Source organism: Lathamus discolor, chromosome 15 (genome assembly GCF_037157495.1).
Source record: "Lathamus discolor isolate bLatDis1 chromosome 15, bLatDis1.hap1, whole genome shotgun sequence".
Lineage (NCBI taxonomy): Eukaryota > Metazoa > Chordata > Aves > Psittaciformes > Psittacidae > Lathamus > Lathamus discolor.
The window spans coordinates 4,148,719-4,174,898 of NC_088898.1; the positions used below are offsets into that span (position 1 = coordinate 4,148,719).

Sequence of the window (26,180 nt, forward strand, 5' to 3'; positions counted from 1 at the left end):
GAGTGGTGTGGAATTAAGTAATTATCTGTTCTTTTCCTATGAATAATTGAACTAAACCAGGAGAAAATCTGAACATGTCAAAATAACGTTGCTTTATTAAAGGATTACAGTATTACAGGGGTCATATATTAAAAACCCTACTTTCAGTTATATACAACACATGCTACATCACACATCAGTTTAATGTACATCAGACTGTTGGAAAGAAGTGGTGAGGTAATAAGGGGAAAAAGTGTGCACATGCACACGAATGCACAGTATCTTACTGGAAAATACATTGAACTTCCAAGGGCTTTTGCTCTCCCTCTCATATGCAGTCTTTAACTTCTGTTTTTTGTAGTAGTGTGTTACAGCAATCTGCTCTAGAAACCTACCTCAGAACAGTATTAAAATCATCCCTGTCCGTATTTCATAGTTGTGACTGACCACTACATGGATGAGTAAATCTCTAATAATTTGACAGTAATATAGTTGTGAAATATGATAAATATAACTTCTCTTGGCTACAGGTAACTTCTTTATATAATTTTCAGCTACTGGCTAAGGATATTAAATAGCTTATATATTGGTATCCATCATTTGCCTGCAAAGTTGGATAGTCCCTTTAATTTATATCCAGCCATTTCTGATTACAGAGGCTACACAGCAGGTAATGACTGAAGTCAGGTACAAAATCCTGTGACAGTTGTTGTGTAGTATAACATGTTGGCTATATAGCACCTTCTATCCATTGTAAATCTGGATTTATTTCCATATGCAAGTAGCAACTTCATTTTGGTAAGACACATCATTAGTGTTTTTAATCTATAATCTGACTCAAATGTGAATTCTGATTTATAGGAGCAGATTATTAAAATGCTCAAATTGATGGGAAAGACTGGATTTGTTACAATCTGCTCTCCAAGTCAAGTTATATAGTACTAACTTTATTCATGGCAGTTAACAAAGATTAAATCAGAATAATCACACTAATTTACATATACCAGCTACACAGTTCAAAGGATATGATTTCCTGTGTCAAATGATTTCTCATAATAATAATAAAACTCTTGCTGTACAGTTCTATATTTGAGAATATTTATACATAATATAACATACAAAAATATTTAAATGTTGTGGCAGTATTCTTACCGTCCAAAATTAATTTACAGGGAATAAACACCAGATAGTTTATCTACAGTCCATCTAAACTGCCAGTTATAAAAGGCTGAATGTAACTACATTTAGTACCGAGAGGTGTTCGGAATGTTACATCATTTCAGTTCCTTTTTTTTCTTCAGCTGTTTTTTTCCTGGAGTGATTCTTGAAAATACAATATACAAACCCTCATATCTTAGCAATAAATGTACAATATCTTACATTCCTCACTTCTGAAAAGATAATTTCAGGTAATAACATCATAGCTTTATGTGATTTTTTTTTTTAGAACAAGAAAGCAAACCAAGAGAAGAATTATTTCAGTGGAACGTGTTAGGGTTAGGTCTTATCATCATAACAACTTTCTTTAGTGAGTATGATCCCCCCCGGAATTCAGCCCAATAAACACCATCCTGATACCGACTGCGGTAGTGTCCTCCACGATACCAGACTCCGTTGAGATTTGAATGAGCACATGCATTGTACCACCATCCTCCCTTCTGGTAGTGAGCACAGTTACCTGTAAAAGAAAGCTCCAGTTCAGTCTTGTGAGTAAATGAAAAACCTTACAGGAAACAAAAATCCCAGGGCAGTGGAAAGGGACCTTGTACCTGTGTATACATCGTGATCCCGGTCCAGTGTGGTGAACTGTTTGCCGTTGTGCCAAGTAAAGGAATCTCCTGCATTGCCGTTGTAGCGTCCCAATCTCAACTTGTAGTATTCACTTTCTGGCTCCAGTCTGAAGCTGGCGTACTCAGCAAATACTTTTCGACCTGACCAGTCTTCCATTGTTATGAGCAGTTTGTAGTTGCCTTGATTTGTTAACCAATAAATATTTTCTAGTCCGAGCCAGTATTCTCCATCTATATTACCAAATCCTTGCTGTAAAGGAAGCAGGAGAAGCATGTTAATAATATGCATCTGGTTTAACGGTAAATCTGAGTGTATTCTTAAGTAGAAAACCACAGTAACTTATTTTATAGAGACTTCCTCTTCTGGAAAGGTAAACACACAAGTTCCTTTTCAAGTAAGGTGTTGGCCAGACTGTAAAATCCCTCTTTAAATTAACTTTACCAATATTTTTTAGAGGGTAGAAAATATTAAACTGCTCACTTGTCCTAACCTTGTATGTCTCCCAGTTCCTGAAAAAGTTGACAGACCCATCCAGCCGTCTCTGAATGACTGTCCAGCCACCAGGGTCATGCCGTTGATCACACCAGACCTGCATAAGCTGGTTTGTGTTTTCTGGCTTTACAAGGTAGATGGAGCTTGTGTCGTGGCCATCTTCTAGTGCTTGTAGACAGTCTCTCCAGGGCCCTGTGTCAAAACAGAAGGACTCTGCATCAAAGTGCTGTTGAGCATATTTTTAATCCAGGGTGGTGTTTGAATTGGGAGCTTTTTACAGTACATTTTCTTCTTCTGAGTAGTGCATTTGCTTTTCCTCTTATTGAAGGTACAGTGTCCACTAAATGTTTTCAAACAGGTGGATTTGTTGTAACTTTATTTCTAGAGCATTTCACAATGAATTACTGATAAAGGCAGACGTTGGTTTTTCTTTAAAGCAGCTGCACCTATAAGGTTTGATTATATCTTTGAAGAAACTCAGTGTGAAGGACCTCATATATAAGTATTAGTAATTTTGTTTAGAAAACAAAATAGCAAGTTTGACTTTCTTTTAGTCCTGGAGAAACTTAGCTTTTGGATCCCGCAAACTGGCATTGACACAGACATTAACAGTGGAACTGGCAACATAGAGAATGTAAGGTTGCTGTTATCACCTTGATAAATGATAAAAACAAATAAAAGAGCATGTCAGTTCAAAGTCATTGTTAAAGAAACTCCTAAAATAGTCAACCACAGATCTTTGATCGTATTCATTAAAATAAACATATAGCAGTGTACAGTGTGGCATTTACAGCTTTCTAATCTTGCAGTTTCCTTCTAGGCCACATGGCAACAGTGCTTTACTGCACATGAATCTTTTCTCTCTACGTGCTTTAAGGTGAAGATAAACTATTATAAATACTTCAAAGCAGAGTTTGCTGCTGTTTTTCCATGACAGGTGTGTTCTTGTCAGATACTGACTTTCCAGAACTTTGACTGAGGTGTGTAGTCTGGTATTTATCATTTGAAATCAGAAGTGAAAGGGGAACTTGCTGATGACAGCAGGCCCCAGCACAGATCTCTGTCAGACACCACAATTAACTCTGCCTCATGGAAGAAAAATAAAACCAAAACTTAATTAAGGGATTTTTATCGTTTGTTTATGTGAAGTTCTTTCCTTGTACTTTGTAGCAGCTTAATTTAAACACATTGAGTAGGAAACCTGCTCAGTGCTGTCTGGAAATTCATACACACTGTATGGCAGCTAGGACTCCATCAGCATAGGCACTGAGTTAATTGTTTTGTATTCCGTTTCCTTTAGAACTCTTGTGGATGTGCTCTACTCCTTGCAGTTTGTTAGTATTCATTTCTTTTGTTGGTTTTATAACGTGTCTATCAACATTTCAGTTTTGAGGTAAATCCTGCAGAATATCCTCCTTGCCACTAGCTCAGCACAGGAACACAAAGCGTCCCCTCAGTGAATACTCATATCAAAATTAATTTAGATTTTCTGCTCTTGCCTTAATTTCTCTGAGTATATCTTTTTAACCTGCAGGATATATCAGTTTAAAGCATCTGCTTCATTAAGCCATTATTATCAGTATGACTTTATAATGAATCTCTTATTACGTATGTTTATTTTTGTGCGCTAATGCCTCTTTTGAAATAGTGTGTGACCATATAACATTAACATAAACCATATGTTAATATTGTATTAACCTTAGCATTACGTTTGCTGTTTATTATTTAACTGTTTATTTTTTTATAATGCATCATGGGCTTAAAATGTTAACCTGCAAATTTTATCTGGCAAAGTATAATCAACTGTTTTGTGTGCATGTTTTTCTAGGAATAATGACTTGTGTAGCAATTGCACAAGAAAACATGCATTTCGTAAGTGATACAACTGATGACTAAATGTTTTGTTCCCAGAAAAAGGTTTGTTGATTTTTTTGGGTGAGGATGATGTATCAAATCTATTTAGTTTTCCAGTTCAGCTTTCATTTATTTTGGGTCTCGTCATCTTCCAAGGTTGCACTGGCAAATTTATACAAAGCAGTATTTTGGTAAGCTATTCATGTAAGTCTGTTTTATACAGAAGATGTAGTGGAGCTTCACATAATAGTATTTGTCCTGTTGCGTGTAGAATTCTACACTCTGGTAAACTGCTGTTTCACATTTACTTGAATTATTGACCCTGGGGGCCTTTCTGATGTTATAAACTAAAACTCACTGTAGATAAACCACGTCTGCTCTTTGCACTGGCATAATAAAAGTTGTAATTGTTGGGCATTAGCACATGCAGAGTTGTTGGGGTTTGGTGTGTCATCCCACCCCAAACCCCTGGGTAATAACTCCCAGAAAGGAGGAGCAGTTAGTGTATCAGCTAAAGTATTTTATTCTGAAGTCTTCTATTAGGTTTTTAGCCCTTTCAGGCAAGTCTAAGGGGCAGTGTTCCTAAATAGAACTACAGAAATTTCACTTGGAATTTATATTTTGCTTAGTTATAAGGGAATGAAATACAACTGTAGTTATTTTGAAGAATCTCTGGTGTAGACATTAGATGACTTACTGACTATTGACTGATTATTTTTCTGTAGCATTTCAGTGTTGTGTACATGCTCAGTATTTTGCAGACAGAATTAAACTTACGCAACTTGTTCTTTTGGGCATGAGTGGGAAACAAGAATTCACAAATAAGAACTTGAAATAAATGATTTATGGATAAAATTGCAGATTCTTCCACACAGAATAAAAATCAAGTGGTTTTTGTTTTTTTTTGGGGTTGTTTTTACTGTTTCCTTTATTTTTGCAAAGAACCAGCAACAGGAACACTGGGGTGGTTTTATGCCTCATAAAATGAGACTTTGAGAAATGTGTGGCTGAAAGCGTGACACCAGTCCTTGCAGAGAAATTAATTTTCCTATTCTAAAGTATGTATCTCTAAAATTCCTTCATATCCAATGATGATGCCCACATTTTATATTGCATTCTTTCAGTTTCTTTTCTCTAGAGCATTTTGCTATGAGACTGGGATTCTTTAATCAATTTACATCATGTTTTTATGATTTACTGCCAATGTGTTATTGTGCAGTCATCTTAGTCTGTAATGCCTCTGAAATATGCAACACTTCAAACATTTCTAACGCATTTTTAACAAGACACTGTTCTAAACCTTGCCCCTCAAATCAGGCACATTATTTTGGGTTACTTGGCTTGTTCTGGCTTACCTTTGTGAGTATGGAGAAAATATTAAGTAAATATACATTTAAATCACACTACACAGTAAAGTATAATAGCAGGTAGGGAAAGACATTTCAAATGTGACAGAGAAATACTTCTAAGTAACTCTTGTTTTAGATCATAATCATAATAATGATTTGTTCTGAAGTAGGAGATGTCAAATCTTATCTTAGTATCATGTATTAGTATTTAGTGTGAGGTGTCCCTGCCCATGGCAGGGGAGTTGGAACTAGATGATCTTAAGGTCCTTTCCAACCCTAACTATTCTATGATTCTTTGACGTTGGAAGGGACATCTGGAGATGGACATGAAAAATAGCTGGATAAGCAGCACTTCCTCAGGTGAGAATCTAGAGATTCTACAGGGTTGCAAGGTAGTCAGGAATCAAGGTTTTACTTTGCAAGAAAGGAAAATGCTGTATAAGGATAGATCAACAAAACTACTATTCATGTGAAGTAACTCTTCTATTCTGCTGTGTGATGGTGCAGCCTCAGCTCCAATCTGGGTACTTTAAAAGCACAAGGAGGATGTGCACTGATTAATAAGTTTTCAAAAGAGTGTAACAGGAAAGAAAAAGGTCTTAAAGGAATGCTTGAAAGATACTTCACTTACAGAAAGGTAGGAAAACACTGTACTTAGCTTGAACCTAGCTTGAGATCAGAGTCACAGTGTAGTTTTTTAAGAGGCAGTCCTGTAGGCTTTAGACTGAAATGCCTGCTCAAGGTTCTCTCATTGTGGATATTTCCCTGGAGAAATAAATTGTTCTGGGGTTTTTTGGTTGGTTGTTTTGGTTTAATGGGGTAGTTGCATTGTTTGATAATTCTAAAGAGTTTGCTGATGTCATTTGGAATATGTTGCAAATAGCCTTGAAATATATTGAGTGCAGTTCATGTGCATTATTGTGTTTCAAGTCTTTCAGTTGGCTATAGGTTCTCTGTCTTTTTTCTGAAGTACATGTTGCCACACTGCAGCACAGAAGTCTCTTGTGTGAGACACCTAATACTTGAACTGTTCTCTAGGTGAAACTGGATTTTTTACCTGTTACTTCTTTATCATGTAGATCAACTCATCTCTAATGTGATTTCAGAGGCCTGTAATCTTGCTTATGGCAGAACTCTTAAGACTCTTAATGAGGGCTGTATAATATCCCTTAGTATTCTACCACTTGCTTCCCTTCGCTCCTGCCTTAGAGTGCAAGTGCAATGCATGAGGTGTGGAACAGTTAACGTATCACTTTTTGAGTTACATAAGCACAAAATTTACCACATGCTACATCAACAGGCTTGTAATAACTAACTTCATAAATGTTTACACAGAAACCGTCAAGCCCCTTCAGATGTCATGAATTATAGGCATAGGTAAAGAAAATTTAGATGATTGACTGCTGGTGACTGAGATTTTTCTGCAGCTCTTTTTTATCTCATACATGCAACATAGATAATGGGTTTGTCCTGGCACATTAACAAGAGAAAGATCTGTGGGGCTAGTGTGTCTGTATCTGTTAGTCAGATTTTTTTTTTTTGCTTTCATTCTGTGCTTGTACTACAACATGTATATTAAAAATATACAAAGTAGATACCCAGACAAGATTAGATCTAAGAAATTAGTGCAGTTCAAAATAATTCTTTTGCATTTATTTTGTTAAATAAATTGTCTGCATTTTTGATATTACAATTACAATGTTACCCACTGCATATTAGCATAAACTAAAGTAGACGTATTGATAGTATTACTTACCAGATGGTTTATCAGTTGAAGTTGGAATACTAGTAACTGCAGGCATAGTTGGTAAGGTAGGTGGCAGGACCTTTAAGTTCTGATCACTCTGAATCTCATTCGTAGATATCTGGTTGATAATGCGATTGTAAGTAGGAGGCTGGTACACTTTGTTTGGTGGCTGTGGAGTTTGTGGCAGTGGCTTTACGGACGGCATTTTCTGACAGTGTTCTTCCAGTTGGGCAATTATTACTGACTGATTATTGGCAATCGACATCAAATGTTGGTACTTGTGCTCTAAGTCTTTGTATTTGTTTGCGAGTTGTAGCATATCTGCAGTTTGGTTCAAAATCTTATTCTCAAGTTGAGAAAGTTCTAAGGCATTGTCGCGTTTTCGTATAATTTCATGTAGTAACTGCATGTAGAGTTGTGTGACACGAGAATTCATGTTTCTGCTCTCTTTTCTTAAGAGTTTGACCTCGTTAACAATCCCACCATCCACTTCCACCAGTTGCTGGAGAGTTTCTATTTGTCTCTTTTGTTTAATAAGTTCATTGTTAAGTAACTGTAATTCTTGTTTATTTACCCTGTTTTCAAGTAGAACTTCAGGCTCCTTAGAGTTGACACAAATAGCACCTGTCACTCTCTGTTGAGGTACAATAAAGGTGTAAGTGCATTTGTCCTGTGTGTCACTGGAACGCTTATATCTGTTCATATAAATGAATTCCTGTTCTGTTTCCTCGTCATTGCCTTCCAGTTCCTGTGTCTCACTTGCAGTAGCTCCCACAACAGCTATTAGCATTAAGCAGGTGAATCTTGTTGTCATCATGATCCTCTTATTCTGGTCAAGTATTCTTCTGCAATGAACTTCTTAATCTGTTTTAAAATAAATTTGGGAGTAAGTAACAAATAGGAAATCGATGCAGATTTACAAAACAAGTGGTAATCCGTACTAAAACTTGCAAAGTATTGCATAGTAACTAGTATGGCTGTCTACAAATGAAAGACTTTCCTTGTCCAGCATAAACTTCGGTTGGCTAAGGGGGACATCATGGGAAATGGTTGTATCATTCTGTGGCCGGAACTGTAGTTAATAGTTATAAGCTTATCTAAAGCCTGCCACCAACCACAGGAAACTAAGTAATAAATACCAGGATTTGAAGAGTCCTTTTCCCAGGCAAGTACCACAGAAGTTTCCAAGATTGGTGTTTTCATTTAAATACGAATTACATTTTCATTTCTTAGTTAAAAATATAAATGTTAAAGGTATGCACAACTTAATACCTGCTGTTAAAAGTTCTAAAAATATCAAATAACTCATTATCATTAAAATCTCTACTGCCCAAAAATTACAGGCAGTAAAATCTGTCTGGTAGAATTTGCAACTAAAATATTTATTGTTACGGAGACCATCTCTACACTCAGCCTGCTCATTTCACTTCATAGTCCTTTCTTGGAAGGGAAAGCCATGGGCGTATATGCATGGTGGACAAAGATGACCCCCCAGCTGTTAAAATTAGCTAGTAGTGTTTACTGACATATGAAACAGAAAAACATATGAAACAAAAAATATTAAATTTTGGTGAAATTATACTTAGTTCTTGGAGCAGATTCATATTCAAGGTGGAAATTTGAGGCCATTGCTTTTTCTTCAAAAATAAGTCAATACCAGCACTTTATAGGCAACAGTCTTCTTGAAAACACGAGCTTGGCACTGTCACCATTGACAGGAATGCCTTGTTACAGATGATTCTTTTATCAGCTGCTTCAACAGCACTTTGGTATCATGTATTTCTAACAGCTTTAATAGACGTGTATATATAACCTAGTTTTCTTAAAATAAATAAAATGGGGCAGAAGTGCTGTATGGAGCTTTTTCAGTGTATAAAGCCTGCTTGATACTTTTTAAAAGCAGGGTGGTGTTTCCCATCACATTTTTCTTTGCTTGTAAAACATTTCACATGGAATAACCATTCAGTGTTTAAATAACTGTCACCTTACTGCTTGGTCATCTTTAGTACAGCAATCTTTCTTAAATTACATGAAATGATGATAGTAGCAGCTGTGAGAAACTGGAATGTATCCAGCTGAGTGTGACCAACGTGGATAGCTAGAGGCTGGCAGACATTATGTATGAGGAGCAGCAGAAAGAGCTGGGCTTGTTTAGCCTCCAGAAGAGAAGGTGGAGGAGACATCTTACTGCTGTCTTCAACTACTTAAGGGGTGTTTGTAGAGAAGATGGATTTTTTTTGGAAGTGCACAGTGAAAGTATAATGGTCAATGCATACAAATTGTCCCAGGAAAAATTTATTTTGGGTAAAAGAATTTCCCAGTGAGTCTGTCCAAGGACAGTCCTGAAAGAGGTGGTGGAAACCCTATTCCTGGACATAGGTAAAGTTCTGATTCAGGCAAGGCTTTGAACAACGTAATCTAGTATTGAAATTAGCCTTGCTTTGTGAGATGAAGGTGAGGTCCTATCTGATCTGAATTGTTCTGGGATTGAATCTGGGAAACCAGGCAGCTGCTGACTTATAAGAGATTTTTGGTTTTTTTATTAGGATTTCAATATAATGATGGACATGCATGCTGAAATAATTATACTGAGAAGAGATGGTGTCAGTCATTCATTTTTCTGTTGTTTTGAAATAAACCATAAATGTTTCTGCAAATGATTCACAAAAAGTGACCAGGACTTGATCTTTCTTAAACGTTCTAGATATACACTTTTGCCTCCGTTTTTTATTTGGAATAAACTAATTTTGCAAATGGCAAGGGATTGTGCTTTACAGCACCTGCCAAGAATCTTGAAAACTTGTCAGATAAAAGTTTGGAGTTTGACATGGATTCTGTAAGTAGTGGAATGTTATCTGGAGCCCTAGAAAACAGGGAACGTAAACTTACCCCAGACAGCTTTAACTTGCATAATCAGCATTTGCACAGCAGGTCACACTTGGAAACCCTGGCAGTTTTCCAGGCCTCATATTTCTGCACAGATGGAGTGTTTTGCAATGTGTCTCATGTATAGGTATAAAATGGATTTTATTTCACAGTGTGAGTTGAAGTATCTTTCCCCTGCCCACTCAAAACCTGTAATTACTGTAACCGCTGAAAAGAAACTGAGATTTTTCTCAGTCTTCATGTGTGTCTTTGTTACAGCAACTCATGTCTTTAATTGAGGACAGGATTTAGGGCACACATTCTTTTCCAGGCTGAAGAAAGAGCAACATATAAAAATTTGATTTTTATTCTTCAGGTTTTTTTATGACTTCTATAAGAAAAACAACAGAGGTCATCAGCTTCTTAATGTGTCAGTTCAAACATCTTTCAAACTAGAATAGACTGTTTCAGTTAGAAGGGACCTACAGTGATCATCTAGTCCAACTGCCTGACCAATTCAGGGCTGACCAAGTTAAAGCATGTTATTTATTAAGGGCATTGTCCAAATGTCTCTTAAACAGTGACAGGCTTGGGGCATTGACCACCTCTCAAGGAAGCCTGTTCAGTGTTCGACCACCGTTTGCCATCAGTGAATAACATCAGCATAATTAAACGATACTGAAATACTTCATTCTCACGAGCTTGCCTGTATGTCACCTTTTCTAAGGTGTCCTTCCTACAAGAAAAAAACACTAGAAGGAAAAGTACATTGGTAAGAGAATGCTCCTGTACAAATAGCAACAAGAACCATGTTATCTTCAGATGTTTGTCTTCCTATTTATGAAGTGATCTCTTCAGTCTTTTATTATCTACTGGTTAAGTTAAAAAAAACACTCAGCATGAGGCCTATTTGTTGCATATTGTGGGGAACTACATAACATAAATGGCATTTCTCCCTTTCTGCAGTTGGATTCCACTGAAGTTCACAAGCAACATGCTTGTTCAAACAACTCTCAGTGATTAATCTTTCACAGAGGAAGAAGCTTCCAGAGGAAGTGGGGAGGGAAGCCGGGAATCAATTTTAAAGTATTCAATGCTTTTTAATATCTTCCTCTTCGAGTAGGAGAACATCAGATTTTAGGACATCAGAATTCCTTCCCATGGGAGAGGAAGATCTAATTTACTTGATGTCCAGCACACTAGCTTTCAGTTTTCTTCTTTTGCACTTATGCCAAGTAATTGCTCATACTCTTTGTACTTTGCTAGTGCTGTTGCTTGTTGATCACTTGGCTTTTACTGTTTCTCTGGCTCAGGCCTGCTCTTCGTCTCTCCCAGTAGCTCTTCTGCAGTCAACTAGGAGGGGACTGTATTACTGCGGCCACATTTGTCCCCAGTGCAAAATTCCACTCAGGTAGCTGTAGAATTTTCAGCCTTGCCATTGCACAACACTGCGTTCTTTAACAGCATGTTTGGTGCAGCTTTTCTTAATTACTGAAAATATATCAGGTCTGTCATCTGTCCTCATGCACACTGAGAAACCTTCAACAAGCAAACATACATCCTTTTTAAGTGTGCTTCTTTCACCTCTCTTTTGTTTGTATCATTTTAATAAGAAAAATAGAACTTCTAAGTAGAAAAAATATGGAAGTTTGAAGCAATTTCCTTTCTGGATTCTGCTGTTCAAGACTTGTGTGCTTGTAAAAGCACTTTTCATAGGAGTTAAGCTGGTAACTTGCTCTAGTGCAGATGCACCTAAACCCAGTTTTGTGCATGTTTACTCAGCAGTATGTAGTATTTTATTCAGGCAGAATATTGTCTTTTGCCAGTGTAACTGCATCTGTATGAAACCTTTTGGCAGCATTGTTGCGTGGGTTAGAATCATAATATTTTTCATGCTCCTAACCAGCATAAGTATTTTGGTTAACATTTCACTCTGTAGAACAAATGTTAGCCTATCTTCCATATAACTGGAAGTAGGTAATTATAAGTTAGTTTGTTTGCTCCTTCATTGTTTGTCCAACTGAGGATGTTCCCATGATCTGGTGAAAAAAGAGGAAATAAACTTTCTGAAAGGGCTATCAGATGTTTCAGCATTTAGTTGTTTTTTCCTGTCACTTAAAGGGAAAAAGTAAATACAGTCTTTCTCTGGCTTTGCTTTGAAACATCTGTGTGTCCTATGCTGTCATGCTTATATGGGACTTTCGGTTCCTTAAAATATATTACCTTTTGATTGTTACCAATATCTTGAAACTTATATGTGATATTTCAACAAGATTCGAGTATTTTACCATATCAAATTACACAGGTGCTTCACATCCTGTAGTTTAGTCAGTGTCATGATCCTGAAATGATAAAGGTAAAAATATTTCGACATGCAAAGTACTACTGTTTGGCAAGTGTTCACTTTATTTTAACGAGCTTGCCTCAAGCAGTATAGCATCAAAGGTAGCAATGTCAGCACTGTGGCCTGCTTTCTAACCTGCTTATAACAAAATACACGTTCCATTGTGAATATTCCAACATGTATATCTTTTTCATAATCTGTACTTTATGATGACATGTTTCAGAGGATCTAATTTTTACAAAATAGACTAAAGTATTTTTATAAATCCTGAGAGTTCTCCCTGGGATTTTTGTGCCCAGGAGAACAAAGGTATGCCTCTGTCAGATAAAAATATGACTTGTAATAATGTAACAACTAATCATTAAGCTTATTTGAAAGTACTGCCAGTAGCCTTTCAGTGTTATGGCTGATTTTTGCTGGATGAAATTTTGTTCGTAAGCTAGACATCTGCAGTACTACTTTAGAAAGAAAGGTGTTTATAAAAGCCTGAATATATATTGTCAACACAGTTGCATCTAGATCTAAAGTGGTTTGCAATGCTGAGTCTTTTAACCACTGACAGATTGGTGTCTTGTCTCTGGGAGTTATACTGTGTTCTTTTTATGCCTACACTTCTCAGTGTTTTGCAAAAAAAAAAAAAAAAAAAGCTGAATGAAACAGTAGGAAGGCCACTGGATGGTGGTTGGGCACTGAATTTTATTATGCTTTACTGTGGATTACAAGTCATTTCAAGGAGGAAATGTTTTGACATGTAAGGAAGATATCACCTGTACTACAGCAGTTTGGAGAAGTACAAAGGCAAAATAATGACCTATGTAAATCTTGTGTGGAAAACCTTAACTAAGACAAATATGGAAAATAACTGTTTGGATTTCATACCAGCACATAAATTTTGTATCTTAAGTTGCATTGGTATGGGTTACTCTTACAGATGCGGAACATTAAAGAACCCAGTAGTTCAAAGCAGCAGAATTGCTTCTTGCTGCTGCTCTTGTTTTTCTATATATAGTAAACCCCTAATAAGCCAGAGGACTGCAGCTAAGAAAGTGATGCACTGGGCTATATAAATGCAGCTTTTGTACAAGTGATACGTGACACTGTGTTTACCCTTGGAGACTGCCTTACAGAGAAGGCAATTTTCTGTGCTAAAACTTAAGATGTTACATGAGTGACATCTTACTTCAGTAAGTAGTTGAATTGCACTGGCATTGTACTTATTGCAAAGATAATCTAACTAAGAAAACCCTTTACCAATAGGTTTTGAGGAGCTAATTAATCAGAGCCTGGTGTGTGATGAAGACAGCAGCAATTCTCACTTCAAAAAGTTAAGAGTGGAATTTTGGTGGGCTTGCATGTCAAAGCTCAGGAAGTAAGGAGACATTTTTTAGTTTATTGGGCTTCAGTTATAATAATTATTTTAAACAAGGTGGGTTTCCTATGGCACTTCATATCCTTAAGCAGGAGGCTCCCAGAATGTTACATCCATAATTACTTCCAGAATTTGGGGTGGTATTTTTTATTATTTAACTCTGTTTTCTGTATATAGTTCTATTTATGTGTCATTTTAATTTTATTGCCCGTAGGTGACTTTCATTTCATTAAAGAATGGATAGGCTCACAGTTTGTTCCTATCCTTGTAAATTGCTCTGACTCACACACTTAAAAGTATAGAGGCTGGACTGTTCAGAGTATGTGCAGTTCTAACATGCCAAAATTGAATGTGCCATAATTAAACCGGTAATACAGAGGCTTTTAGGAATATCCAGATAGATGGAAAAAAAAACCCCACGTGTATAATGAGGGATGAGATACATCTGTCATTCTGACATCTCCCTATATGGTTGTTTTGACACGAAAAGAAAAAAAAAAAAGCAGTGAGATTCTCCATACAGATGAGTTCATTTTGCTACACTAAATTGCTCTTACAAAATTCAGTTCTTGTGTGCTGGTCATATTCAATATAACAAGGATAGCACTCATCTGAGGGGCTTTTCCTACGTATCTCCCATGTTGTGGTACCTTGTGTGCTGATTCCTCAAGCATTTAGGCATAAATGGAGGCATGTTCACAGAAGGAATAGTGTTAGCTGTTACATCATTTCTTCTTGAAAAGATAAACTATTTTGTTTGATTGTGAATTCACAGTTTGATAACTTAGTTCATGCTAAAGAAGAAACATAAAAAACTAGCAACAGACCTTCACTGTTTCTTTAATACTGGTGTCTTTGGTATCAAAAGGGATTTATAGGTTAGTGCAGTTTTACATTTTAATTGATAAAAGCAAATGGAGCAAGGGTGTTGAAAATGTAAAATCCTACTATAAAAAGATCAGAGAGTTTGGGTTTTGTTAACAGACATTAGATTTTGCTTCTGCAGAGTCCTTTGATAGTCAGTGTTTGTGGACTTACAGTTAGCTGGCATGTTCCAGGCACCAGGCCAGTAATATGATCTGGATTTCACAACACCATTGTGATAAGATAGATAAGCATGGATTTTCTGAAGCTGCTTTCTTTCTTACTCCCTACCCCTTTTCTCAGAGCTCATGCTCTGTTCCTACTCCTTCTCCCAAACATCCTCTTGCAAGGAATGATGTTAATCCATCCTGTCAATCTTCCAGGTAGCCTTAATTTTTAATGTGATTTGTTAATTTTTGCTCTTATATAAGGAGAGTGACTATCACTGGTACAGTTTGGGTCTTTTTAGAATTAACATCATGTGGTTTGGTTGTCAGATGAAGGGTGCTTCTGTGAAAAACCTCAACACTGATTATTTTTTCAGTTTCATAAAATGAAACAGCAATTCACAGTGGAAACACAGCACAGTAGCGTGCGTGCCACACGTATTAGGAAAAGCTTTAAAGTTTTGCTTGAAGTTTTAAAGTAAATATAATAGGGGATAGGGAAGAGCTGACACATAAGAGCATGCAGTTTCTGTTACACAAGCATGATGTAAAACTAAGTTGAAAAAAATAACTCCAAACTTATGGGGGGAATGATTTTGGGGTTGTTTGGGGTTTTTTCTTGCCACTAGGTGCTGGATTCCATTGTAAGCAGTGCCACACAGACAGAAACCAATTCATTGCTTTTATTGTAATGCATTCGATACTGAGCTTTTATGTCCACTTAAAATTGGGGTGAAATTTTGGTTCAAGCGCTAGTTCTTAAAAGGAAATATTCTTTTCACTGGGCAGAATGGATGACTAAAGCAACACTGCAGAATGAATGTGTCTTAATTGGCTCCTGGAGAACTTTCGTTTTGAAATACTATCAAGCGCTGCAAGGAGCTTCAAAAGCTGATGTATCCTTTGCTGCTGTGGAACGTTTTTCCAAGTTTTGGAAAAAAAATGAGCTGCTTTTCAGTTACACCAAGTACAAGCTTTCTTTCTGGATTACCAGGAATTTTAGTCATGTTGATTGTGGATTGTTCTTTGTGCTTTAGTGAAGTTCTGTCATAGATGTGGAATGTAATTATTGAAAGAGCACTGCTTTTGTTGTTGCTTCCCTTAACAGCGGCCTCACCTTATTTTCACTTAATCCAATCACTACCAAAAAGTGCTCATACTGTGCTCCTGTGTGTGTGCACACACGCTGTCTGTAATAGCCCTTAAACACACTCACATTTTGATAAATGTGACTCCTTTTGCCCATGAAAATAGTAGTTAGATCATACAGTAAGTATTTGATACTTACACAAAGGTATTCACAAATGTTAGGTTCTTTTTTTTTTAATTCAAACTTTTGCAACATCTCTCATACTTTGTATAGATTCTATTACAGGAACTTCTGTATCTCTTTAATCGGACAGGAGCGTATGATTGAGTGGAGATTTCATAGTTTCTCACACAGGTAATCCTTTAGAAAAGTTCTCCTAGGAGGTTTGTTGAAAGGTGCATCTGTTTAGAGCAAGTCTGAGGAAGCTCGAAGTTACATGCAGCATTAAGTAAGATTATAAAAAGATTCTGTATTTCTGAAAATAGTGGCAAGAAGGCTTTTCACTGCCTGGCATCATAACATGTCTCAACTATCAGTTAGTCGTGTTTGGGGGCTTCTTTTTGTTTTAAGGCAAAAAGAGGCTTGTGCTTTACACTGGAGCAGTGCCGTCTTTGACAAGGTAACCCTCACTGGTGCCGTGGTCCCGCTGCCGCCCAGTGCCTGGGCCCCGGCCGCACACCTCGCATCCCCCCGCCTCATGCCCGCTCTTACCCGTCTCTCTCGGCTGCTCTCCTCGGCCCGTGGCGTGCCTCACCCGAGGGTCTCAGCGCACCTCGGCCGCAGCGGCTGTGACATCTCACTCGGCTGTGTCAGGGAGCGGAGGCAGCGGCACGGCGACGAGGCAGTAACCGGCGGCTCTCACCATCCTTTCTTCTCTTGTTCTCCTTTCTTCTCCCTGAGGGTACTTCACTCCGCGGCAGCCCAGGCTCAGCCGCCCATCCGCGCTGCTGTGGGGCACGGCCGGGCTCTGGAGTCCGCGGTCCGTGGCGTCAGGCGAGAGGTTGGGGCAGCCCGAGGTGAACTTGAGCTCCTTTGTGGCAGGATTGCGTCCGGGCCGGGAAAAAGAGGAGGAAAAAAAAAAGAGAGGGGGAAAGGCGATCCTGCGGCGAGCCGCCCGGCTCCGGTTGGGCGCGCGTCCTCCCTCCTCCCACCAGCGCCGGGACCCACCCGCGACAGACGGCCCCGGGCCCCGCCGCAGGCATGACCTCAGCGCGGGGCGGGAGCTGGGCTGAGGGGGCTGAGGGGCCGGGCCGCGGGCCGGGTGCGCGGCTGTGTGCTCCGCGGCCCCCGGTGCTCCAGAGCGAAACGCCTCCGTCTGTCACGGAGGGAACGGGCAGCGTGGCACCGCTTCACGTTCCGCAGGCCGCGGCTGAGGAGCGGGGGGGTCTGGTAGAGTGTGTAACTGCGGAGGGCTCGGCCCCAACATGTCGGGGGCAGGGAGGGCCGCGTCCTGCTCGGGCATCTCCTCACCGTGTGCTCGGTGGTGTGGAGAGATGAGGTACAGACACAGAGGTCGCTGCTCGGTTTTACCGGCTGCTCCTCCGTGATGCTCAGAGAAGGAAGGCAAGGCAGCTTTATGTAGAGAAGCGCCAATATTCCCCGTGTTTTCTCCATTCATAGGTAGATGTTATCAAGAAATGGCATGTTTCCAGAAATAAAGTTGTTCAAATTCAGGTAAACTCGTGACATAATCCAAAGCTTTTCCGATGCACTAGTTCTGTACTGAAAAGGCTGGTTTAACTGAACCAGAAAGGGATAAACCATTAATTTTTGACAGACTTAGCAGTAGGGCTGTTACATTTTCTTCCAAGGGAGTGGGTTGTCATGAGTGTGGCTGGTTTCCCCAAATTCCTGACTATTTCCAGACTAGGAAGGCAATTCCATACTTATATTCCTACTTGAGTATTTAATTGGTATTTAAGAATGAACATTTTCAGGTTCTCTGCTTTTGTGGAAAAATAAGAGTTTTTTTAACTTGCTGTAATGCCCCGGAGCACCAAGGTTCTTGGAAATACAGGATTTCCCAAGGATAAAGTTGGTTATTTAGGACCATATTTATAAATTGCCCATAACCACTTTTGAGCTCTTTAATACATACTTAAGCGCCATTGATTTTAGGGCACTTACTTAAGTGCAGTTAAATGCCTAAAAACTTTACCTATTGAAAGAGACTAAATAGAGACTTCCCTTGTGGTGAGTTTTTTAGTCATTAATGTTCTCTTACAGATAATTGCATTAAAAATAAAAGTATTTGGAAGATCAAAAGTAGCCAAACCCTATGTCTTTATTATAGTCCTCTTTTCTGAATAGGAAACAACATATTATTACACAGATCAACCTCCTGATGAGGTGCTGAGCACCTTTCTGTCTTTTTTAAAGCTGTCTAAATGGCTTGTTCCTGGAAACTTTTATATATTGGTCATGCCAAATTGTGTATGACAGAGCTGCCTGATTTCTTCAGACTGTTGCAATTTTGTCTATTGGGAAAAATAAAGTTGTGCCAGCTTGATAGGTGACAGGGAGCTTCAGTGGATGTGCCAGTGTTGGATATCAGAGTTGTTTGGGTAACATGAGGTGTTTGCCCTTTTGGAAAAGATTGGAGAGAAAAATGGAATTGGCGTTCTGCTGGGACCAACTGGGAATGCTTTTTCCTTAGATCTGTAATGCTGTGGAGTTCATTGCTTTTGTTAAAGGCTTTAGTCTGAATTATGTGATTTTCAAAGCATTTCATAGTTATTCCATTTGCTTTTCATACTGAGAATCTCAGACATCAGCTTGTATTTAAATCCATGATTGGGGAATAACAGATCCTGCTAATAGTAGTGTACTAATAGCCAGTTATTTCTGGCTGTGAAAGCTGACAGTTGTCTTCACCAGAGTAATTCAGTCACCAAGGAGTGGTCCAATGTTAGACTTGGCTTTGAGAACTAGTGAAAATACTGTAAAACAGATGGTCATAGAAGTTAACTTTGAGTCAGTGATCGGAAGCTCAGGGTAAACAAAATAGATAAGAATGTGCCAATCTTAAAAAGGCAGACTTTGAGCAATCAAGCTGATTAGTCTTTTTCAGGCAGTGCAGTTCAGTTGCCAAATTCATTTGCTAGAAGATCACTTGAAACCAAAAGTTAAAACCAAAACCTGTGTGTGTAGGAATAGCAGGAAAAAGAAAGAGCGAACAGGCAAACTCAAAGAAGAAATACAAAGAAAAAAAAGTACCACCCAGACTTAACCACTAAAGTGTTTATCCAAGATCTATCTCAGGAAGTCCCTAAACCACAGCTCACTGCTGACAGGAAGCTACATCTGGAAAACAACTATTGTACCTTTGCCTTTTTCCTATATTCCTTTTCTAAGCACTGTCTTCTTTCTGACACTGGTTATGTTTGGGAATGTTTGCATGAATCATTATTATAATATTTAATCTTCTGGATTTTTTTCTTGATGAGAAAAGCATTAGGAGAAAAGAAAATGGTACTTTTGAGAAAATGTGATGTGTTCAGAGGAAAAGCTTTTCTAGGAAGCTTCAGGTAGCTTCAGAATTTTTTAGACTGTTTCAGTGGATAAGAGATTGATTTGCACCACTTGGAGGTGATTTTGGTCATAAATTCCTGAAAATAGTTCCAGCTGAATTAGTGGTAACATTTTTTCTTTCACACACTGGTATCTTACTTTGAAAGTTACTTGGTTTATGCTTCACTTATTTGTCTGTTTTTCTGTGTTAGGCTTTATTGCTACAGTGACAAAGGTGGAATTATGAATTCCAGTGATCCATTAGAGTGAGGGTATTCAGGAAACACCATGGGATTGTTTTCTTCTTTTAGTTTTGGCATGGCTAAGGATGAAGCATTGATATTACTTTATCTCGTTCATTAAACACAGATGAGAGGGATGGCTGGAAGTGAGTTAGTTGAGTTAAACAGGTTTCTTTGGTGTTCCAGTGACTTTCTGAGAAGTCTTAGATGTTCAGACTCTTTGGAGTGACCTTTTGGATTAGAATCCTTGCTTCTGGAAAGTTCTCTTTTGAGGTCACCATTGTGCTTGAGTAAAGAAGAACAAAACTTTATATAGATCAGCAACAGTCTTATTTTGCATGAGGCACAACAGGATCGTAAGCTGCTCAGTTGAGGATTTGATACATCAGAAGGGAAGACGGAGTGTCTGTTATGAATGTTTTGTTTTCTCTGAAGCACTTGAAATCAGCTGTCAAATTGAAAAATCAGTTCACTGAAATGGTGTTACTTTCATTTCCTTGAAAACTTGAGAATTTTTAAGCATGCTGAAGTGTCTCTGTAGAAGAACTAGTATTTCCATCCATCTCTGCCAAGCATTAGTAGAAAACGCTTGTCATACTGACTCACTGTTATATTCTTTGTATTCCTAACAGGACTGATGTTAACCATTAGTTCAGTTTAAAGTCTCTACTAATAATGTGTCATGGTAGACCTGAGAAACCATGGGAAAGTTAGTGAAGTTTGGAAAGGCTGGTCTACATCTGTAACACTTACAGAAGCCATAGCACTGCAGTTAAAAGCATTGGCACTTTTATTTGTGATGTATTTTCTTTCACAGAAAAACTAATTCTTTTCCTTTATTTCTAGAAAAAAAAGCCAACTGTACAGAACAATGTTAAATATGAAAAATGAAATGCAATTTAATGGTTTTTGAGTGCTCTGCCTGAGGTAAATGTTTCATTGCTGAGCTTTTCATTAAAGAAGTAAATTACGATTCTTCTGATTAGCAAATGAAGCTGTTTTGACTTTGTTCGTAATCTTTGTTCTTAGTAGTTGGGACACAAATAGGTATGACTGAGAAAGAAAAATGTAAGCATTATACAGTAATGTTTGTGGGTAGAGCTATAATAGGGAACTGGCAGTTGTCATACACTGGGACCAGGGAGAAGACTGATTCTTTCTAAACTCACCCAAATGCCCACAGCTTTCCATTTACGACTTTCCCAGGGAAAATAAGTAATTTTTTTCTGGTTTATATGTCCAGTGAATCTTGAGTAACCTGCCTTGTAAAATTATGCTTAATTTCTCCTGTTTATTTCATTTTTAACATATCAGCACTGCAGTATAGCACGTTGTGTAATATACTTTTGAATGCCTCAAAATAATTAAAGGTCTGCATTTCAGGATGTACAGGTGTATGCAGGGTTTTGGGATGGAGTGAACAAGGCTGCACAAGTCCAGTGCCTTAGGTCTGTCCTCAACTGTTAAGTGCTCTTGCTCTCAGGCAAGTTCAGTAGTCCTGTGCCAGCCTCTCTCCATTCTGACGTCTGTCCTGTACAGAGGTGTACCAGGACTGTAATGCACTATTCCAGATGTTGTCTCACTGCTGCCAAGGAGATCTAAAACACTTGTCTTTAATCCCTTTTTGAAAACGAACAGTATTCTGTTTGGTTGCTGCCTCTGTGCATGTAGTAACATTGCCTTCTATTGCAGGCAACATTTCATGCAAACTGCATGTTATAATCTACCTTAACAATAAAGTTAAATTTGCATTGTTGCTTTCTTAAAAATCACAGATGGTTCGGGAGTTACTTTACTCCTTGTAGGTCAGAGCAGGGATATTTAAACAGTTCATGTATTCAAGCTAGCAGCTAAGGCTGAAGTAAGTGCTGCAGCTTCTGAGAAGACAGTGGGATCTGAACCCTTTCCCTTTTTCTGGTGATGATTATTTCTGTTTTAGGAAAGAAGGGGCCAGAAGAAAAAGGGCACTATAGGGCAGTGTAGGAGATGCTCTTGACAGAGGGTGGAATTAAAAGTTGCATCGGGGCTGGGGTTTTGTTTTTATTTTTTTGAATGAATGCTTGAGTTTAAAGATTCTCAGGCCTTTCAGCGTACTTGTTTAGGAATAATGTAGTTGCTCATTATATCCCGTTGAAACTGTTGCTTGAGTGGAACTACTTTTGGACTCATGCACGTATTATAATAATGGCAGTGTAGTTTCCATTAGTAATGTTACCCTTTGAAAAAAAAGAGGTATTTGCCGTTACTGTAATTGTCAGTCTTTCAATGCTTGAAGTATTGTCTCTCTAAAAATATATACTGATCTTTGCTTGTGTTCTGACAGAGGTAACATTATAACTATTTTAACTAATTGTACAGCATACCATTTGTTGTTTGCAGTGACATTTAGTTGGTGTCTCTGAAGTAAAATAATTTTCAGAATGTTCACTTCAGTTTGTGAATAATTTGGGGGTTTGTGTTTGATTAGTGGAGGTGGAGTTACTGTGTATTAGTTATGCTATGCATAGGTAACTATGCACTGACACAGCTTTTGAACCCTGAATTTGCGTGAATGATCTCTAAGTTTTATTCGAGTGAATGGTGTTTACACTGAAAACTTACTGAAGTAGTTCTTCCAGTGAATGTCTCAATTTGTGTGTGATCATACTTGAGGAATGCTGGGCCTGTAATAGACTCTGTGTTCCAGAGTAAATATTCCAAAATAGTTTGTCTATGCTTTCCAGGTATAGACAAGCCCAGAGTGGTAACGTGGCGCTCAAGTACTGTTTTCTGGTTCTGGAACCAGAATACAGAAATACAGAAAACTTATCTTTGATTTCATCCTCGTATTGAAGAAATAATGTTGAGAAAGCAGTCATAGGAGCTATTTCCCCTTAGTAACTTAATGGCAACATCGTTACAGGCATTGCTTTTACCTGTGTTTTAAGAAGACTTTTATGGTCTTGTGAGTATTTGCACTCTCATGAGCTGATGATAAGCCGGGGGAAGATGCCAGAGGATGGCAAGAATGCCTGTTGGGGAATTTGGAACTGTATAAGTAAAAATGATACAGACCTTTTTAATTGAGAAAGCTTTTCATCTTTTTGACTCAGCCTCATTATAGCTCTCCATTTGTGCATGTGTGTGATACTGACACTATGCTCTGGCTACCTGACATCCCATGGAAGTGATAAACCTGGTTGTAATCCCACCTTTACTTCCCTGTGAGTGATCCCATTCACTTGGCCACTGCGTCAGCAATATATTTTACAAATCACATGTTGTCGCCTTGGCAGAGATTTGTCTTCAGTTGTTTCCAGAGTACGCTAAGTCCTACCAAGGTTAACCAGTATATACATTTGGGTTTGTAGAAAAATTTTCCAGCCCTTAGTCCATGGAAAATATCCAGTCTTCTTGAAACCAGTGATACCACAAAACTGCTGGCGTTGCTGACTATGAGCTAATCTCCTAAGAATGGTGTCTTTGGTTTTACAGACTGCTGACTGCAGTGATTTGGAGTTTTTACCGCTTAGTTAATTGATAAGTTGCTTTCTTGCTGCCCTTTATTTAGTATGATACAAACACTCTGCTGTATGTGGGAAAAGGCTTTCATAAATATAGCTGACTACAAATTTGAAACATATTTTTGTCTCTTCTGGTTTTCCTATCAAACCAGTGTCATTATTTAACTTTTGGGGAGAAAGAAGGGAAAATAATTACTTTCCATAGGTTTCCTTCTGTTATGCATGGCAGTTGCTGCGTGTCTTGTAGACAGTGCTTCCTGCACTGAAATAATGCTCTATTAATACCCAGACATCCACGTTAGACTGCAGCATCTGTGCATTCAGGGGCTTCTGGGTTGTGAATATCTTCAGAAAGTGTATGCGATGAACAGTAGGGAACTAAATTTGTTCATTAAAACATTTAACTTTTTTTTTTTTTTTTTATCCTCTTACAGAATGTGTTTGTGGTTGTCACAGTAACAGTACGATTTACCAACCAAGTGTGGAAGACTGTTATAAATGTTAAGTAAGAATAACAGATTGGAAGTCCTGAGGCTAATGTGAAATACTTCCACATCAGCTAATTCTGTGTTGCAAAGCAGTGAATGTCTGACTAACAAAAATACCATAGAGCAGTGTTTCCTAACTTGCATTTGCAGAATTGCACTGCAGAGTGCTATGCACTAAAGTATATGTCACGTATACAGTAGGGGTGTGCTTTAACCCCTTAATTTTGGGGTTGTTAGCCCTACTATTTCACAGGATAGTTTTAGATCCATTCTAAAAAATAAAAGACAAAAAAAGGACACAGCTGAGAATGATAAGAATTTTCACTCTGTATCTGCAGGGGTTTTTATGATCAGTTTTGTAACAGTGTATGCTTGTGAGACAGTTTTAGGTACTGTAAGTTTTGGATTACACGTTCTGCTTGCACAGCCCTCCCCCAAAGATATTTGAACTTCTGAATTGTTAATACATGGTGCTGCTCCTTCATAGCTGCACATAATTATGTATTTTCTATAATTTAATCCACTTTTATTAAGTTTTCCAGATCATAATGTTTATTTTCCTGACGTCTTTCTGACAGAGCAGTGCTATCTCCCTCCCTGAACTTGTGGGAAGTAGAGGATAACAATAACTTGCCCAGGTCAAAGAAATCTATGACAGAACAGAAAACCTGAGCCCAAATTTAAGGCAGATATCACTGTGGTTTAAAGTAGTACCATCCAGCTTTTCCCTCTGGTTTAACTCTGTACATGTGATTTACTTGACTGAAAGTATTCTGTCTTTCATAGCATGTTATGCCAGTCTGTCTCAATGAGGAAGAAATCGCACACCATAGCTATTCATGAAAATTTTATATGCTTGCACTGAGGTTCATCAGAATTGAGTGAAGCTGACTACTGATTTCGGAAGGCTTGAGATTATTTTTCTTAGGAGTATGTTGTTAGTACCCATCAGCTCCAAAGTGTGCTTATTTATTATCTGCCTCAGTACTATTTCCTTTTTCAGAAGCCATGAGTATTGAATAAAGAAGTAATAAAAGCAGCTTAGCTATGAGTGAAGGCACAAATATAGAGACTTAGATTTGCATCCTTCTGAATGCTGCACTTCTTCATAAATACTTTTTTCAGTAAAAATTTAGCCTTGGAAGTTGTTATCTGGAGGATGGAGCCCTCAAACTGTATCATCTGGGTGGTGTTGACTGAGATTTCAGGGTCACTTTGTTGTTGTACTTCAGTTTCCCTGTCTTGAAACTGTCAGTACTATTACTGCTTACTTTGAACTCTGAAATACAAAATTAAGAGCTGGGTATTAGAGTTCTTTTTGCCAATTTAAAAATAATCAGTTGCCTTCATACAGTGAGACTTCATTGATAAATTTAGTTTTGGATTATTTGGCCATGCTTTTCCTAGTCTGTGTTGTTATTTCCGTGATGCCATAATGTAACAAATACTGTGTTGTCTGCACACAATATCCAGCTGCAAAATTAGTTCTAGTAACAATGGAGAAAAGTCAGTATCACTGGAAAATGTTTTGTCTGTGGAAGCAGCTGCCCATGAGCTCACCCTCTGGAAAATGTCCTGATGGCTTCACATCTTAGAGAGCTTTTTCAGTGCACAGTAGCACAAATGTAAGCCAAGGTTTAAAAAACTAGTACTGTATGTTTTCTTTGGCATATGGCAACCCCAAGCCTTTCCTTTTAGAAGCAGGTCTTAAAGTCTTGCTGAAGGGAAGAATTTGTATTTCTCTGAGCAAAATGTATTCTCATCTATTCCTATTATTGCATCATATATATGGAAGAGTTCAGAATGCCACTGCCCAGGTGAAGGCTGGTAACACTAAGAAAAAAAACAGTAAAAACTATTCATCCTTTTTGCTTTGAAAGGAGGCAGGAGAAGAACACTCCTGAAAAGGTGTGAGCTTGATGTGAATTTACAAAGAATATGTTTTGCTGCATTCCAGCATATTATGTTAAGTCTAATTTTTTTGGCATCCATCAGTTTGGTTTCTTTCTTCTGCTTTGAGCTGCCTCCATTGGTTGAGCTTTCATGCTTTATGGAGTGCAGAGTGACACAAATCATCATGTACAGGTTATTCTGGGTTGTTTAATTTATACAGAATCATTAAGTTTAGAGATGCAAAAAGACTGTTCTAGTCGTGCTAGAATTTAGTTATATTTTGCTGTAAGTTCACTGTGTAAACTGTGATTTCCTCTTAGAATTGCACATCCAGCAGAATCTGATCTGCACCTCATTTTGTCAGTAGAAGTCAAAATATCAAAGACTGTATAGAAAAGATTTCTACTGTCAATTGTATTACAGTATTCGGGTTGCATCCACTTCATTATTCTTTATCACTACAGGCAATGGCTTTATGTTTGTGTAAGTTTGGCATAAACTGTTTGCAAACTTGTGTTCAAAGTTATGTGATTATAAATATAAGTACTTCATATTTCCTGCAGATTGTGCAGTTATGGGATTTTTTTAAATTTGGAAAAGCAAAACCTATGTTAAGAATGGCTGAAGCAGCAA

The 26,180-nt window shown here is 38.1% G+C and overlaps 2 protein-coding genes across 12 annotated transcripts in view; one reads left to right on the plus strand and one right to left on the minus strand.

Annotated features, from left to right (window-relative positions):
* The window catches only part of RALGPS1 (Ral GEF with PH domain and SH3 binding motif 1), a 100,822-nt gene that overhangs the window by 42,600 nt on the left and 32,042 nt on the right, over window positions 1–26,180 (plus strand). The gene's annotated exons all lie outside the window — the stretch shown is intronic.
* Window positions 70–16,744, minus strand: ANGPTL2 (angiopoietin like 2). The gene is made up of 5 exons (XM_065695645.1): window positions 16,623–16,744; window positions 7,222–8,076; window positions 2,261–2,454; window positions 1,749–2,019; window positions 70–1,657 (listed from the first exon to the last, which is right to left on the minus strand). Exons 2-5 carry the CDS (start codon window positions 8,027–8,029, stop codon window positions 1,458–1,460), a joined length of 1,473 nt encoding a protein of 490 aa, XP_065551717.1. The 5' UTR covers window positions 8,030–8,076; window positions 16,623–16,744; the 3' UTR covers window positions 70–1,457.

What these genes read in the sequence shown, in the direction of transcription:
- ANGPTL2 (XM_065695645.1), bottom strand. Translation starts at nt 8,029, where the DNA reads ATGATGACAACAAGATTCACCTGCTTAATGCTAATAGCTGTTGTGGGA. An exon ending in TTCAACTGATAAACCATCTG is followed by an intron (nt 2,455 to 7,221) that starts GTAAGTAATACT and finishes GTTTTGACACAG; the next exon opens with GGCCCTGGAGAGACTGTCTA. An exon ending in GGAACTGGGAGACATACAAG is followed by an intron (nt 2,020 to 2,260) that starts GTTAGGACAAGT and finishes CTTCCTTTACAG; the next exon opens with CAAGGATTTGGTAATATAGA.